At 45.4% G+C, this 13,401-nt stretch overlaps 1 protein-coding gene across 1 annotated transcript in view; it reads left to right on the top strand.

The window, feature by feature from the left end:
• Positions 1 to 979: 979 nt before the first annotated feature.
• Positions 980 to 13,401, top strand: part of MAP3K4 (mitogen-activated protein kinase kinase kinase 4) — a 165,933-nt gene continuing 153,511 nt past the window's right edge. Inside the window, exons 1-2 of the mRNA XM_082633505.1 lie at positions 980 to 1,316; positions 1,798 to 1,862. Of these exons, the coding sequence (XP_082489631.1) occupies positions 1,801 to 1,862 (62 nt within the window). The 5' untranslated portion in view covers positions 980 to 1,316; positions 1,798 to 1,800. The remainder of the gene's footprint in view (positions 1,317 to 1,797; positions 1,863 to 13,401) is intronic.

Genomic DNA, 13,401 nt, shown 5'->3' with positions numbered 1-13,401 from the left:
TTAAAAAAAATTTTTTTTTTAAATTTACTTTATTGAAATATAGTTAATTTATAATGTTGTTAATTTCTACTATACAGCAAGTCATTTCTTTATCATGATCGTCTCTGAATCTTGCCCGCAAAGACCATGTCATTTCAAAACAAAACAGCACAAAATTAATTCATCTATTAAGGGCTCAAAGTATGCCTTCATCATTGCAAAGGTTCATAGCAAGTTTATCTTTGCCCTCAATGCCAATTTGCAGATTGCTTTCACAGTGTGAGTTTACTAGGGCATATCATCTAGGAACCGTGCTCTCATTCATCTGAAGGTGGCGTTCCTTTCTTCTTTCCTTTCAGAAACGTGCCCAGGGAGAGTCAAAAGTTACAGAATTTCTAGATCGGGGAGCCTAAGCCAACCTCTGGCTGATTTCTGGGAGCTCACGAGTAGCGTGAGTGGGATGGGAGAGGCCCTCTCCCCCGCCTCCACGCCCCCCTCCCCAGCCCGGACCGTTCTTCAGGCCTGATTGACGCCACCGGCTTAACAGCCGCTCCTACACGTCGACCTGAAATCCAGAGGCTGGAGGAGCCCAGGCCTGCCCGGGCCTCCCGGGTGCTCGGGGGAGACCCACCATCTCTGCACGCAGGTAAGACACCAGCCAACACAGGCCCCCGCATCACACCTGGACCCCAAGAAACGACCCCTTCCTCATCGCCTGCTCATCCGCTGCCAGACCCGCCTCCGGCGGCGGAGGCGGCCGAAGGTGCCCGAGGAAGCATGGGGTTGGCGGGGGGAGAGACGGGCAGAGTTTCAAGGAAGGTGAGCACTAGCCTGGGCACCATCCTTCAGTAGACGCCTCTTCCGTGCCTGCAGGGCGTCTAGCGCTACGCTGAGCGCCGAGCGGACGAGAGGAAACTCTCCCCGCCCTCCGCGAGTTTCCCACGTGACCGGGTGGGGGCGGTGCGCGTCCGCAAGTCGGACTGTGAGGCCGCGCGGCCAGGTCGCCCCGGAGCGGAGGGACACGCCCTCGGCTGGAGGAGTGAGGAGACGCTTCCCGGGGAAGTGACATCGACCCTAGATGACAAGCAGGAGGGGTGAGAAGCAGGATAAGTGTGTTCTGAGCAGAAAGAATGAATGTGCGAAATCGCAGAGGCGAGGGTTCCATCCAGGCGATTGAAAGTCGGTCAGGCTGAAATCGGAGATGATGGAGAAGAGACCGAATGCCATCGACGCTGCGGCGAAAACGGCGACCCTTGAAGGGTTTTAAAATGGAAGCGTGGCCTCATCCTTCTGCCTGAAGCGTGGTGAGGGGATCATAAGAAGCACGGAGGAAGGAGGTGAGAGATGAGAGGGGTCTGAAAGGAGGCAATGGGGACAGAAAACAGCACTGGATTAGGGAGATGGTTAGAAAGGATAGTTGACAGGATTTTGTGACTGAATCTGGTGAGTGAAATCAAGGCTGGGGCCGGCATTTGTGACTTGGGTATATGGTAGAGAGCGGCATCTTCACTGAGAAGGAACAGAGGAAAGAGAAAGATGAGTTTGCTTGGAGACATGTTACGTTTGGGAACTTGTGAAAGTCCCCAGTTGCCCAGAAGGCAATTGGATATTTGGGTCTAGAGCAGGCGTTGGCAAACTGTAGCCCATCAGGCAGCCTCCTGGTTTTGTAAATAAAGTTATATTGGCACACAGCCTGGCCTGTTCATTTACTGTTGGCTACGGCCGCATGGGCATGAAAATGAGTAGTTGAGTAGATGTGACTGAAGCTGTATGTTGGCCAGCAAGCCCATAAAATATTTACTACCTGGCTTTTTGCAGGAAATGCTTGCCGATTCCTGGTCTAGGGCCCAGGGAAGAGGTTTGGGCTGGAGATGTAGAATCAGGTACGTAACACTGAAACAAGGGACGTGGATGAGGTCACCCTGAGAGAAGAAAAGAAGACCTGGGATGGAACAAGGGAAGTCTTTTTTTCTTCTTTTCTCTCAGTGTTGTGTTAGTTTCTGGTGTACAACAAAGTGATTCAATTATACATATATTATATATATAATATATATATTCTTCATATTCTTTTCCATTATAATTTATTACAATACTTTTTTAAAGTTTTTTTTAAAATTTATTTTATGTTTTTGGCCTCGCCTCACAGCATGTGAGATCTTAGTTCCCCGACCAGGGATTGAACTCACGCCCCCTGCATTGGAAGCTCAGTCTTAACCACTGGACCACCAGGGAAGTCCCACAAGATATTGAATATAGTTCCCTGTGCTATACAGTACGACCTTGTTGTTTATCTGTTTTATATATAGTAGTGTTTATCTGTTAGTCCCAAACTCCTAATTTATTCCTCTCCCCCTTTCCCCTTTGTAGTATGATAAATCTCTAGGCCCATCCGGTTGCTGCAGATGGTATTATTTCATCCTTTTTTATGGCTCAGTAATATTCCTATATATTATATATATATATATATATATATATATATATATACACATATATATACATATATTACATCTTCTTTATCCATTCCTTAGTCAGTGGATGTTTAGGTTGCTTCCACATCTTGGCTATTGTAAATAGTGCTGCAATGAACACTGGAATGCATGTATCTTTTCGAAGTATGGTTTTCCTCTGGATATATGCCCAGGACTGGGATTGCTGGATCTGTCTTTAGTTTTCTAAGGAAACTCCATACTGTTCTCCATAGTGGCTGTACCAATTTACATTCTCACCAATAGTGTAGGAGGGTTCCCTTTTCTCCACACCCTCTCCAGCATTTATTGTTTGTAAACTTTTTGATGATGGCCATTCTGACCGGTGTGAGGTGACACCTCATTGTAGTTTTTTTTAAGATCTTTATTGGAGTATAATTGCTTTAAAAGGGTGCGTTAGTTTCTGCTTTATAACAAAATGAATCAGCTATACATAAACATATATCCCCATATCTCCTCTCTCTTGTGTCTCCCTCCCACCCTCCCTATCCCACCCCTCTGCGTGGTCACAAAGCACCAAGCTGATCTCCCTGTGCTATATGGCTGCTTCCCACTAGCTATCTGTTTTACATTTGGTAGTGTATATATGTCCATGCCACTCTCTCACTGTGTCCCAGCTTACCCTTCCCCCTCCCCATGTCCTCAAGTCCATTCTCTACATCTGTGTCTTTATTCCTGTCCCAACCCTAGGTTCTTCAGAATCTTTTTTTTTTTTTTTTTAGATTCCATATTTATGTATTAGCATAGGGTATTTGTTCTTCTCTTTCTGACTTACTTCACTCTGTATGACAGACTCTAGGTCCATCCACCTCACTACAAGTAACTCAGTGTGCTTTTCTAAGAATTTGTCCATTTCTTCCAGGTTGTCCATTTTATTGGCATATAGTTGCTTGTAGTAATCTCTCATGATCCTTTGTACTTCTGCAGTGTCAGTTGTTACTTCTCCTTTTTCATTTCTAATTCTATTGATTTGAGTCTTCTCCCTTTTTTTCTTGATGAGTCTGGCTAATGGTTTATCAATTTTGTTTATCTACTTGAAGAACCAGCTTTCAGTTTTATTGATCTTTGCTATCCTTTCCTTCATTTCTTTTTCATTTATTTCTGATCTGATCTTTATGATTTCTTTCCTTCTGCTAACTTTGGGTTTTTTTTGTTCTTCTTTCTCTAATTGCTTTAGGTGTAAGGTTAGGTTGTTTATTTGAGATGTTTCTTGTTTCTTGAGGTAGGATTGTATTGCTATAAACTTCCCTCTTAGAACTGCTTTTGTGCATCCCATAGGTTTTGGGTCATTGTGTTTTCATTGTCATTTGTTTCTAGGTATTTTTTTATTTCCTCTTTGATTTCTTCAGTGATCTCTTGGTTATTTAGTAGTGTATTGTTTAGCCTCCATGTGTTTGTATTTTTTACATATTTTTTCCTGTAATTGATATCTAGTCTCATGGCGTTGTGGTCAGAAAAGATACTTGATACAATTTCAATTTTCTTAAATTCACCAAAGCTTGATTTGTGACCCAAGATATGATCTCTCCTGGAGAATGTTCCATGAGCACTTGAGAAGAAAGTGTATTCTGTTGTTTTTGGATGGAATGTCCTATAAATATCAATTAAGTCCATCTTGTTTAATGTATCATTTAAAGCTTGTGTTTCCTTATTTATTTTCATTTTGGATGATCTGTCCATTGGTGAAAGTGGGGTGTTAAAGTCCCCTACTATTATTCTGTTACTGTCGATTCCCTTTTATGGCTGTTAGCATTTGCCTTATGTACTGAGGTGCTCTTATGTTGGGTGCATAAATATTTACAACTGTTATATCTTCTTCTTGGATTGATCCCTTGATCATTATGTAGCGTCCTTCTTTGTCTCTTGTAACAGTCTTTATTTTAAAGTCTATTTTGTCTGATATGGGAATTGCTACTCCAGCTTTCTTTTGATTTCCATTTGCATGGAATAGCTTTTTCCATCCCCTCACTTTCTGTCTGTATGTGTCCCTAGATCTGAAGTGAGTCTCTTGTAGACAGCATATATACAGGTCGTGTTTTTGTATCCATTCAGCCAGTCTGTGTCTTTTGGTTGGAGCATTTAATCCATTTACATTTAAGATAGTTATCAATATGTATGTTCCTATTACCATTTTCTTAATTGTTTTGGGTTTGTTATTGTAGGTCTTTTCCTTCTCTTGTGTTTCCTGCCTAGAGGAGTTCCTTTAGCATTGTTGTAAAGCTGGTTTGGTGGTGCTGAATTCTCTTAGCTTTTGTTTGTCTATAAAGGTTTTAATTTCTCTGTCGAATTTGAATCAGATCCTTGCTGGGGAGAGTAATCTTGGTTGTAGGTTTTTCCCTTTCATCACTTTAAATCTGTCCTGCCACTCCCTTCTGGCTTGCAGAGTTTCTGCTGAAAGATCAGCTGTTAACATTATGGGGATTCCCTTGTATGTTATTTGTTGTTTTTCCCTTGCTGCTTTTAATATTTTTTCTTTGAATTTAATTTTTGATAGTTTGATTAATATGTGTCTTGTCTTGTTTCTCCTTGGATTTATCCTGTATGGGACTCTCTGTGCTTCCTGGACTTGATTGACTATTTCCTTTCCCGTATTAAGGACATTTTCAACTATAATCTCTTCTAATATTTTCTCAGTCCCTTTCTTTTTCTCTTCTTCTGGGACCCCTATAATTCAAATCTTGGTGAGTTTAATGTTGTCCCAGAGGTCTCTGAGCTGTCCTCAATTCTTTTCATTCTTTTTTCTTTATTCCACTCTGCAGTAGTTATTTCCACTATTTTACTTTCCAGGTCACTTATCCATTCTTCTTCTCAGTTATTCTGCTACTGATTCCTTCTAGAGAATTTCAAATTTCATTTATTGTGTTGTTTGTTTGCTCTTTAGTTCTTCTAGGTCCTTGTTAAACGTTTCTTGTATTTTCTCCATTCTATTTCCAAGATTTTGGGTCATCTTTACTATCATTACACTGAATTCTTTTTCAGGTAGACTGCCTATTTCCTTTTCATTTGTTTGGTCTGGTGGGTTTTTACTTTGCTCCTTCATCTGCTGTGTGTTTCTTTGTCATCTCCTTTTGCTTAACTTACTGTGTTTGGGGTCTCCTTTTCTCAGGCTGCAGGTTTGTAGTTCCCACTGTTTTTGGTGTCTGCCCCCAGTGGCTAAGGTTGGTTCAGTGGGTTGTGTAGGCTTCCTGGTGGAGGGGACTGGTGCCTGTGTTCTGGTGGATGAGGGTGGATCTTGTCTTTCTGGTGGGCAGGACCACGTCCGGTGGTGTGCTTTGGGGTTTCTGTGACCTTGTTATGATTTTAAGCAGCCTCTCTGCTAATGGGTGAGGTTGTGTTCTTGTCTTGCTAATTGTTTGGCATAGGGTGTCCAGCACTGTAGCTTGCTGGTCGTTGAGTGGAACTGTGTGTTGGTGTTGAGATGGAGATCTCTGGGAGAGCTTTCGCCATTTGATATTACGTGGAGCCAGGAGGTCTCTGGTGGACCAATGTCCTAACTCAGCTCTCCCACCTCAGAGGCACAGGCCTGACACCCGGCTGGAGCACCAAGACCCTTTCAGCCCCACAGCTTTTGGGAAGTCCGAGGTTTTCTGCCAGCGTTCAGTAGGTGTTCTGTAGGAGCTGTTCCACATGTAGATGTATTTTTGATGTATTTGTGGAGGAAGGTGATCTCCACGTCTTACTCCTCTGCCATCATGAAGGTCTCGCCCTCTTATTGTAGTTTTGATTTGCATTCCCCTAATAATTATCTATGTTGAGCATCTTTTCATGTGCCTATTGGCCATCTGTGTGTCTTATTTGGAGAAATGTCTATTTAGGTCTTCTGCCCATTTTTGATTGGGTTGGTTGTTTTTTTGTTATTGAGTTTTATAAGCTGCTTGTATATTTTGGAAATTAAGCCCTTGTCCGTCTCATCATTTGCAAATATTTTCTCCCAGTCTGTAGGTTGCCTTTTCATTTTGCTTATGGTTTCCTTTGCTATGCAAAAGCTTTTACATTTAATTAGGTTTAAGTTTAATTAGGTCCCATTTGTTTATTTTGCGTTTGTTTCCTTTGCCTTGGAAGACTGACCTAAGAAAACATTGCTACGACTTATGTCAGAGAAAGTTTTGCCAATTTTCTTTTCTAGGAGTTTTATGGTGTCATGTCTTATATTTAAGTCTTTAAGCCATTTTGAGTTTATTTTTGCATAGCATGTGAGGGAGTGTTCAAGGGAAGTCTTTTGAGGTGACAAACAGTTAGCTGGAGGGGACTGCCAGTAGGGGTTCAAAGAAGCCAAGGAAAGTGAGACTTTTTTTGAAGGTGGGAGTGGTCAGCAGTGCCCACATGCTTCGAAGAATTTAAGTGAGATGTACCTGTGTGTCCCAGCAGGTGAGAACAAATGAGGTCACAACACCTTACTCAGCCAAATCTCAATGGCCCAGGCTCCTCACAAAGTCTACCCTGCCCACCACTCCCACCAAATATATATGAAACCCAGGAAAATAGCATATTTTATTCAACAAATTCCTGACCCACCTCTGTAATACTTTTGCCCCACCATATTTGGCTGCGTGTTCTTTGATTGAATCTCCATATAACAATGATTTTGTAACGTCATGTTCTATGAGAGAAGAGAAAAATAATTCATTCTTTCTCTACCATTTTCCTACTGGTAGATTTAAAAACTTTCAGCTTCATATCTTATTATTGATAATGAAAGACAGCTTTTAAGGATTGTTGTCAAATTTAGGGAAACTTCCATCAAACTACTATCATGTATGAACTGTAAGATTTGGAATACTTCCCAAGACTCTCTTCTAGCTTGGTACGTTTCACATCCACATATCACATCACATTATCGTGATTCAGTCCATGGTCCTGCCCATTCCTGTCAGGTCAGTCAGCACGGTGGATATTAGGAATGTTCTGGAAGCCATTTTGCACTGGGACGGCCAGCAGTAACTCACACAGGAATGAATCCATGCCACATAAATGCATCCCACCGAACCCAAACTCAATTCACCTTTAGCTGAATCCCAAAAATGCCCACGCCCATTCCAGTGCCATTTAACCTAAAGAGATGGAGGGAAGGTCAGTGTGGAAAGAAACAGAGGTTTTAGCCAATTTTGTCTAAAATATTTTATTTTGAAAATTTTACAAAAGCATACGACCACATGAATACGTTGCTAGTGTAGCCGAAAGTGGGGTCTGGCTGCTGGTTGCTCAAAAGCCAATAAAGAGGCAAGGTTGGTGGAAAGGAAAGTTTGCTTTATTTTGGATGCTTGCAACCAGGCGGAAGGGCAGGTGCCTGTCCAAAGGCCAACTCCACCCCCCCACCCCAGCCCCCCACTGACAATTGGTGGGCAAGAGCTTTTATAGGCAGAAGGAGGGGGCTACCTGCAGAAACAGCACAGTCAGCTCTGACGGTCATCTTGAAATTAATCACGAGGTGGTCTGATCAGCGTCATCTTGATTGTTTTAAGTCCAGTTCATCTTCAGTTCCAGGGTCGGTTTGTTCCCATTTCCTTGAGGCCAGTTTTCGGAATTGTGGCAGCTTATGTCACAGCTACAGTCTGGTCATCATGTAGTTGACTTCTTCCACCTGGTGGGTGTTTCAGTATCTACAAGACAGCTCACAGGATGTGGCTCAGAATATTATCTATAGCCCTTAAGGAGGAACTAAAGGTCCTTGACTCTGCTTAATGACTCAACTATTATTATTTGGTCTCCTTTGACTGTTTTCCTTTGTTTCTGCATTTTCTCATTCCTCTGATTAAACTTATTCTTTGGCTAAAGTTTTTCCACAGACAAAAGGCAGGCAGAGCACATGGGGGACATAGACCATAGGGCCCTGCTCCGTTTCACTAAGACCCTTCCAGAGCCTCAGAAGGGCTGTTGAAGTGTCTCTTGCTGTGGAATGAATCACCGCAGAACACGGTGACTTAAAATAAGAATAATCATTTCATCATCTCACACGATTCTGGAGGTCGACTGGGCTCAGCCAGACGGCTCTCTCACTCGGGGTCCCTGGGAGGTCAAGTTCAGATGGTGGCTGGGTCTGGGATCATCTCAAAGGGTTCCTCCCTCGCGTGTCTCAGGGTGGATACTGCCTGTCGCTGGGACCTCAGGTCGCATGTGGGCTAGAGCACCTGTGGCCTCTCCATGGATCCTGGGCTTTCTGGACGTGTAGCAGCTGGGTTCCTATCTCCTTTATGACCAAGCCTGGAAAGTCACAAGCATCACCCCCACCATCATCACAGGCTTGCTCAGACCTCCAGGGAGGACACATAGACCCCACCCTTCGGTGGGAGGAGTGTGACCTCACACTGTGGGAAGATCATGCGTGATGGGCGGTCCTGTTGCTGCCATCATGGAAAACACCGTCTGCCACGGGGCCCGTGGAAGGGAGGAGCCCTGCAGCTTAAGCTTTAGTCATTTCTCTGTACATCTCGATCTATTCACGTGTGTTTTCTAATCCAGCCTTTTCTGTAGCTTCTCAACAGTGCTTCCCTAAAACCCCTTCCTTCTCCTACCTTAACACAGATCAAATCCTTGGAGTTTGCCCAAGCAGCTTCAAGCACATCAGCTTCTACTGAAGGTCAAGCCAGAGGTTCATCCTTCCTCCATCACCCCTGCCAGTGGTGTCAAGACACTCCAACATCACTGTGTCTTTGCTCGGTAAAGGGACTTGTTTATTCTGGGTGGCCCCCTTACCCAATAAACTCCAGTCTGTCGTTGTACTCAGAAAGGGCAGCTTTTGTGAAGTGGGAGGATATCCTCCCCATTATGTTCAATCAGGGCTATAACAACACAGAGTTGCTTGGGGGTCCACACTGTTGCAATCTTGAATGGTCATAGTCACGCAATCCTTCTTCCACAAAGCATCCAGAAGTGTGCTTTTTACACAGTGGCGTCAGGGTCGGGATGGATTTCTCTAATTAGCCCCATATTCTGTCTCAAACCAGTAGTCTGTCCCATGTGACGTCATGGTGTTGGGTAGACCTCTGTGTGTAAGGGCCTTTTTCCCTTAACTGCACATTTTCTCTCAGGGAGTCTGGGTGGTTTCCCACAGATCGTTCACCCCTTTATATCCCCGGGCTTCAACAGGCATTAGAGTATCAGCATCCTAGTATGTTTCTCCCAGGCAGCTCTTCTGTACCCAGTCAGTGAGGGGAGGTGGAGGGTTCTCCCAACTTCGTAGCAGTGTTCAACCCAGACAGAGCATCCGTCGGGGGACACCTGAACTCTGTTCATCCGCACTGTCTGAGCTCCCTTTCTACTCAAGCAAAACGTCACTGTACAAAGATAAAGACTGAAAGTGTTCCTTGACCGTAGCAGCAAGGGGAGCAGCAACATGGAGGGAGGAGAAGACAGGCCACAGCTGCAAACACCTGCGGATAGATGGCGGGTGGGGGGGAGCGGGGAAGGGGGCCCAGGAGGCAAGCGCCAGAGGGAGGAGAGCCCTGATCCAGCAGTGGGAAGCTTGCTGTCCCCCAGGCAGGAAGTGGAGGGAGTTTCCTTCAGGGTCTCTTTCCTCCCCAGAGTAGAAGGTGTGTTCATCTTCATCTTCAGAGCATGGCCAGGGGCGGGTTGGGATACTGGAGACGAGGAAGTAGGGTAGTCTAGAGCCAGCGCCTGAGGAGATTCACAGAGGGATGGAGCGGAGCACAAGCGGCTGGCCGCCCAGAGGTGCGGTCTGGACCCTGGAGCCTGGCGGGCCCTCCAGCCTCTCAGGAGGATGAGCTGGGACCTGGTTTGATCAAGTTCTCACGGGCGCCCTATCCCAGTGGACAGGCCCATTATTTGGCTTCCAGCACCTTCACCCCTGCTGGAAACATCGCCCGTCTCTGATGGTTGGAAGGACACTGGCCCCACCTGGCTATGTATTGAATGCCTGGGCTGCTCTGGCTAAATCCAAGTGGAGAGAGTGGCGGGAGCTCAGAGGAGAGAGGGACAGTGAACTTGGCTTTGTATGCTTGGCAGGAGTGACAATGCCGAGTGACCGTGATTCTGTTTGCTAATGACTGTTTTAAGAATATCATATCTGGCTCTGTCATCAAGAATTCAGTTCACCTGCCTGGCGCTTGGAGGCATCTGAGTTTGCAACCCCTGCCTGGACCAAAAGAAGCAGGTGAGGAGGGGCTTCCCTGATGGTGCAGTGGTTAAGAATCTGCCTGCCAATGCAGGGGACACGGGTTCGATCCCTGGTCTAGGAAGATCCCACATGCCACGGAGCAACTAAGCCCATGCGCCACAACTACTGAGCCTGCACTCTAGAGCCCACGAGCCACAACTATTGAGCCCATGCACCACAGCTACTGAGCCTGCATTCTAGAGCCTGTGAGCCACAACTACTGAAGCCCACGCGCCTAGAGCCCATGCTCCTCAACAAGAGAAGCCACCACAATAAGAAGCCTACGCATCTCAACAAAGAGTAGCCCCCACTCACCACAACTAGAGAAAGCCCGCACGCAGCAACAAAGACCCAGTGCAGCCAAAAAAAGAAGCAGGTGAAGAGCTTTGGGGGAGGAGAGATAAAATTGGAAAATTAGGGGCTTCCCTGGTGGCACAGTGGTTAAGAATCCACCTGCCAATGCAGAGGACACGGGTTCAAGCCCTGGTCTGGGAAGATCCCACATGCCGCGAAGCAGCTAAGCTTGTGCACCACAACTACCGAGCCTGCGCTCTAGAGCCCGTGAGCCACAACTACTGAGCCCGTGTGCCACAACTGCTGAAGCCCATGAGCCACAACTACTGAAGCCCGCACACCTAGAGCCCGTGCTCCGCAACAAGAGAAGCCACCGCAAGGAAGAGTAGCCCTCACTCGCCACAACTAGAGAAAGCCCTCACGCAGCAACAAAGACCCCACGCAGCCAAAAATAAATAAATTTATTTTAAAAAAGTGGAAAATCAGATTGGGGCCAGATGACTGGGGGCTGGGGGGAAAGGGTTGATTGCTTATTAAATATGCAATTAATTTTGTGGATTTTAACTTAGAGAGCATGACGTGCCACTGAAGGCAGAGTGTACCACAGACTTAGGGAGCTCCAGGCTCCTTGAGAAAGAAAAGGCTGCCATTTCTGGAGAAGAGGAGGTTTTCCTTTTCTAGGGTCATTTGACTTCCATGGCAACAGAAAGTAATCCCTTGGACTTTACAAAACCCTTTTCTGAATCATTCCCACCTGGTTTCCTGAGTCCCCTGAGAGTGGCCAAAGGGAAAAAGATACCTGCTAAGTTGAGATTCCAGTTCAATGAGTCGGATGGATATAGTTCTAAAAGGCTACATAGGCAAGGGTTAGCCAAGCTATACCTCACGGCAAGCCTCCTGCCGGGTTCTCTACCTCAGTTCCTTTCAGAATCCTCCCCCGTCGCCCAAGGAGTGACGGATTATTATAAACATTGTTCAGTCTTATTTGACCTTCTTTACAAAACCAAGTTCCTCCATCTGAATAACTATGGAAACTAAAGGGTTACTGCATTTGGTTCCTCAAGATGCCTTTCCACCTACCCAGGCCAAAATGAGCAGTAATCCCATGGAAAGTCCTGGGGGGCCCTTCTTTGGAAATTACTGCTTGTCAGACACTGCAGGAGAAGCACTCTGCCTGAAACAAAGAGCTGCCAACATTTTTTTTCCTTTTCTTTCTTTTTTTATTAGTTTCTGCTTTATAACAAAGTGAACCAGTTATACATATACATCTATTCCCATATCCCTTCCCTCTTGCGTCTCCCTCCCTCCCACCCTCCCTATCCCAACCCTCCAGGCGGTCACAAAGCACCAAGCTGATCTCCCTGTGCTATGCGGCTGCTTCCCACAAGCTATCTACCTTACGTTTGGTAGTGTATATATGTCCATGTCTCTCTCTCGCTTTCTCACAGCTTACCCTTCCCCCTCCCCATATCCTCAAGTCCATTCTCAAGTAGGTCTGTGTCTTTATTCCCGTTTTACCCCTAGGTTCTCCATGACATTTTTTTTCTTAAATTCCATATATATGTGTTAGCATACGGTATTTGTCTTTCTCTTTCTGACTTACTTCACTTTGTATGACAGACTCTAGGTCTATCCACCTCATTACAAACAGCTCAATTTCGTTTCTTTTCATGGCTGAGTAATATTCCACTGTATAGATGTGCCACATCTTCTTTATCCATTCATCCGATGATGGACACCTAGGTTGTTTCCATCTCCGGGCTATTGTAAATAGATCTGCAATGAACATTTTGGTACATGTCTCTTTTTGAATTATGGTTTTCTCAGGGTATATGCCCAGTAGTAGGATTGCTGGGTCATATGGTACCTTCGTTGGAAGGAATCACAGGATTCAGACATGGGCGGGAGATTCACTAAGAACCTGCTGATAAGCAAATGAGTGGAAAAGCGAAATAAGGTAAAGACATTATTACCTCAGGGGCAATTTTTTTTTTTTTTTTTGCTGTACGCAGGCCTCTCACTGCTGTGGCCTCTCCCATTGCGGAGCACAGGCTCCGGACGTGCAGGCTCAGCGGCCATGGCTCACGGGCCCAGCCACTCTGCGGTATGTGGGATCTTCCTGGACCGGGGCACGAACCCGTGTCCCCTGCATCAGCAGGCGGACTCTCAATCACTGCGCCTCCAGGGAAGCCCCTCAGGGACAATTTTTTACTTCCAGCTACCATATTTTGCAGGCTTGTCCACTCTGTGCCGGGCACAAACAGCATGATGAATGAAGTACAGTAAAACTCCATGTCATGCTATATAACCAGCAGCTTTGTCTCCATTATTATTACCATCTTATATATCAGGAAATTGGAACTCACCTGCCCAAAATTATGCCAATGGAAAGGATCCCAAGTATCTGAGTCCCAAGTGACTGCTTCTAACTACTGCCTTGTACATTTCTTCTGGGGAGAAGGAATAGCAGCGACAGCAACAAAAATATTAGCTACACTTGATTGGAAAATGGCTGCGTCCGAGGCCCTG

This window comes from Mesoplodon mirus (assembly GCF_964341445.2).
Source record: "Mesoplodon mirus genome assembly, chromosome: 10".
Classification (NCBI taxonomy): Eukaryota; Metazoa; Chordata; class Mammalia; order Artiodactyla; family Ziphiidae; genus Mesoplodon; species Mesoplodon mirus.
The sequence above is the reverse complement of the archived record's forward strand: the minus strand, read 5'-3'. Positions and strand labels throughout refer to the sequence as shown.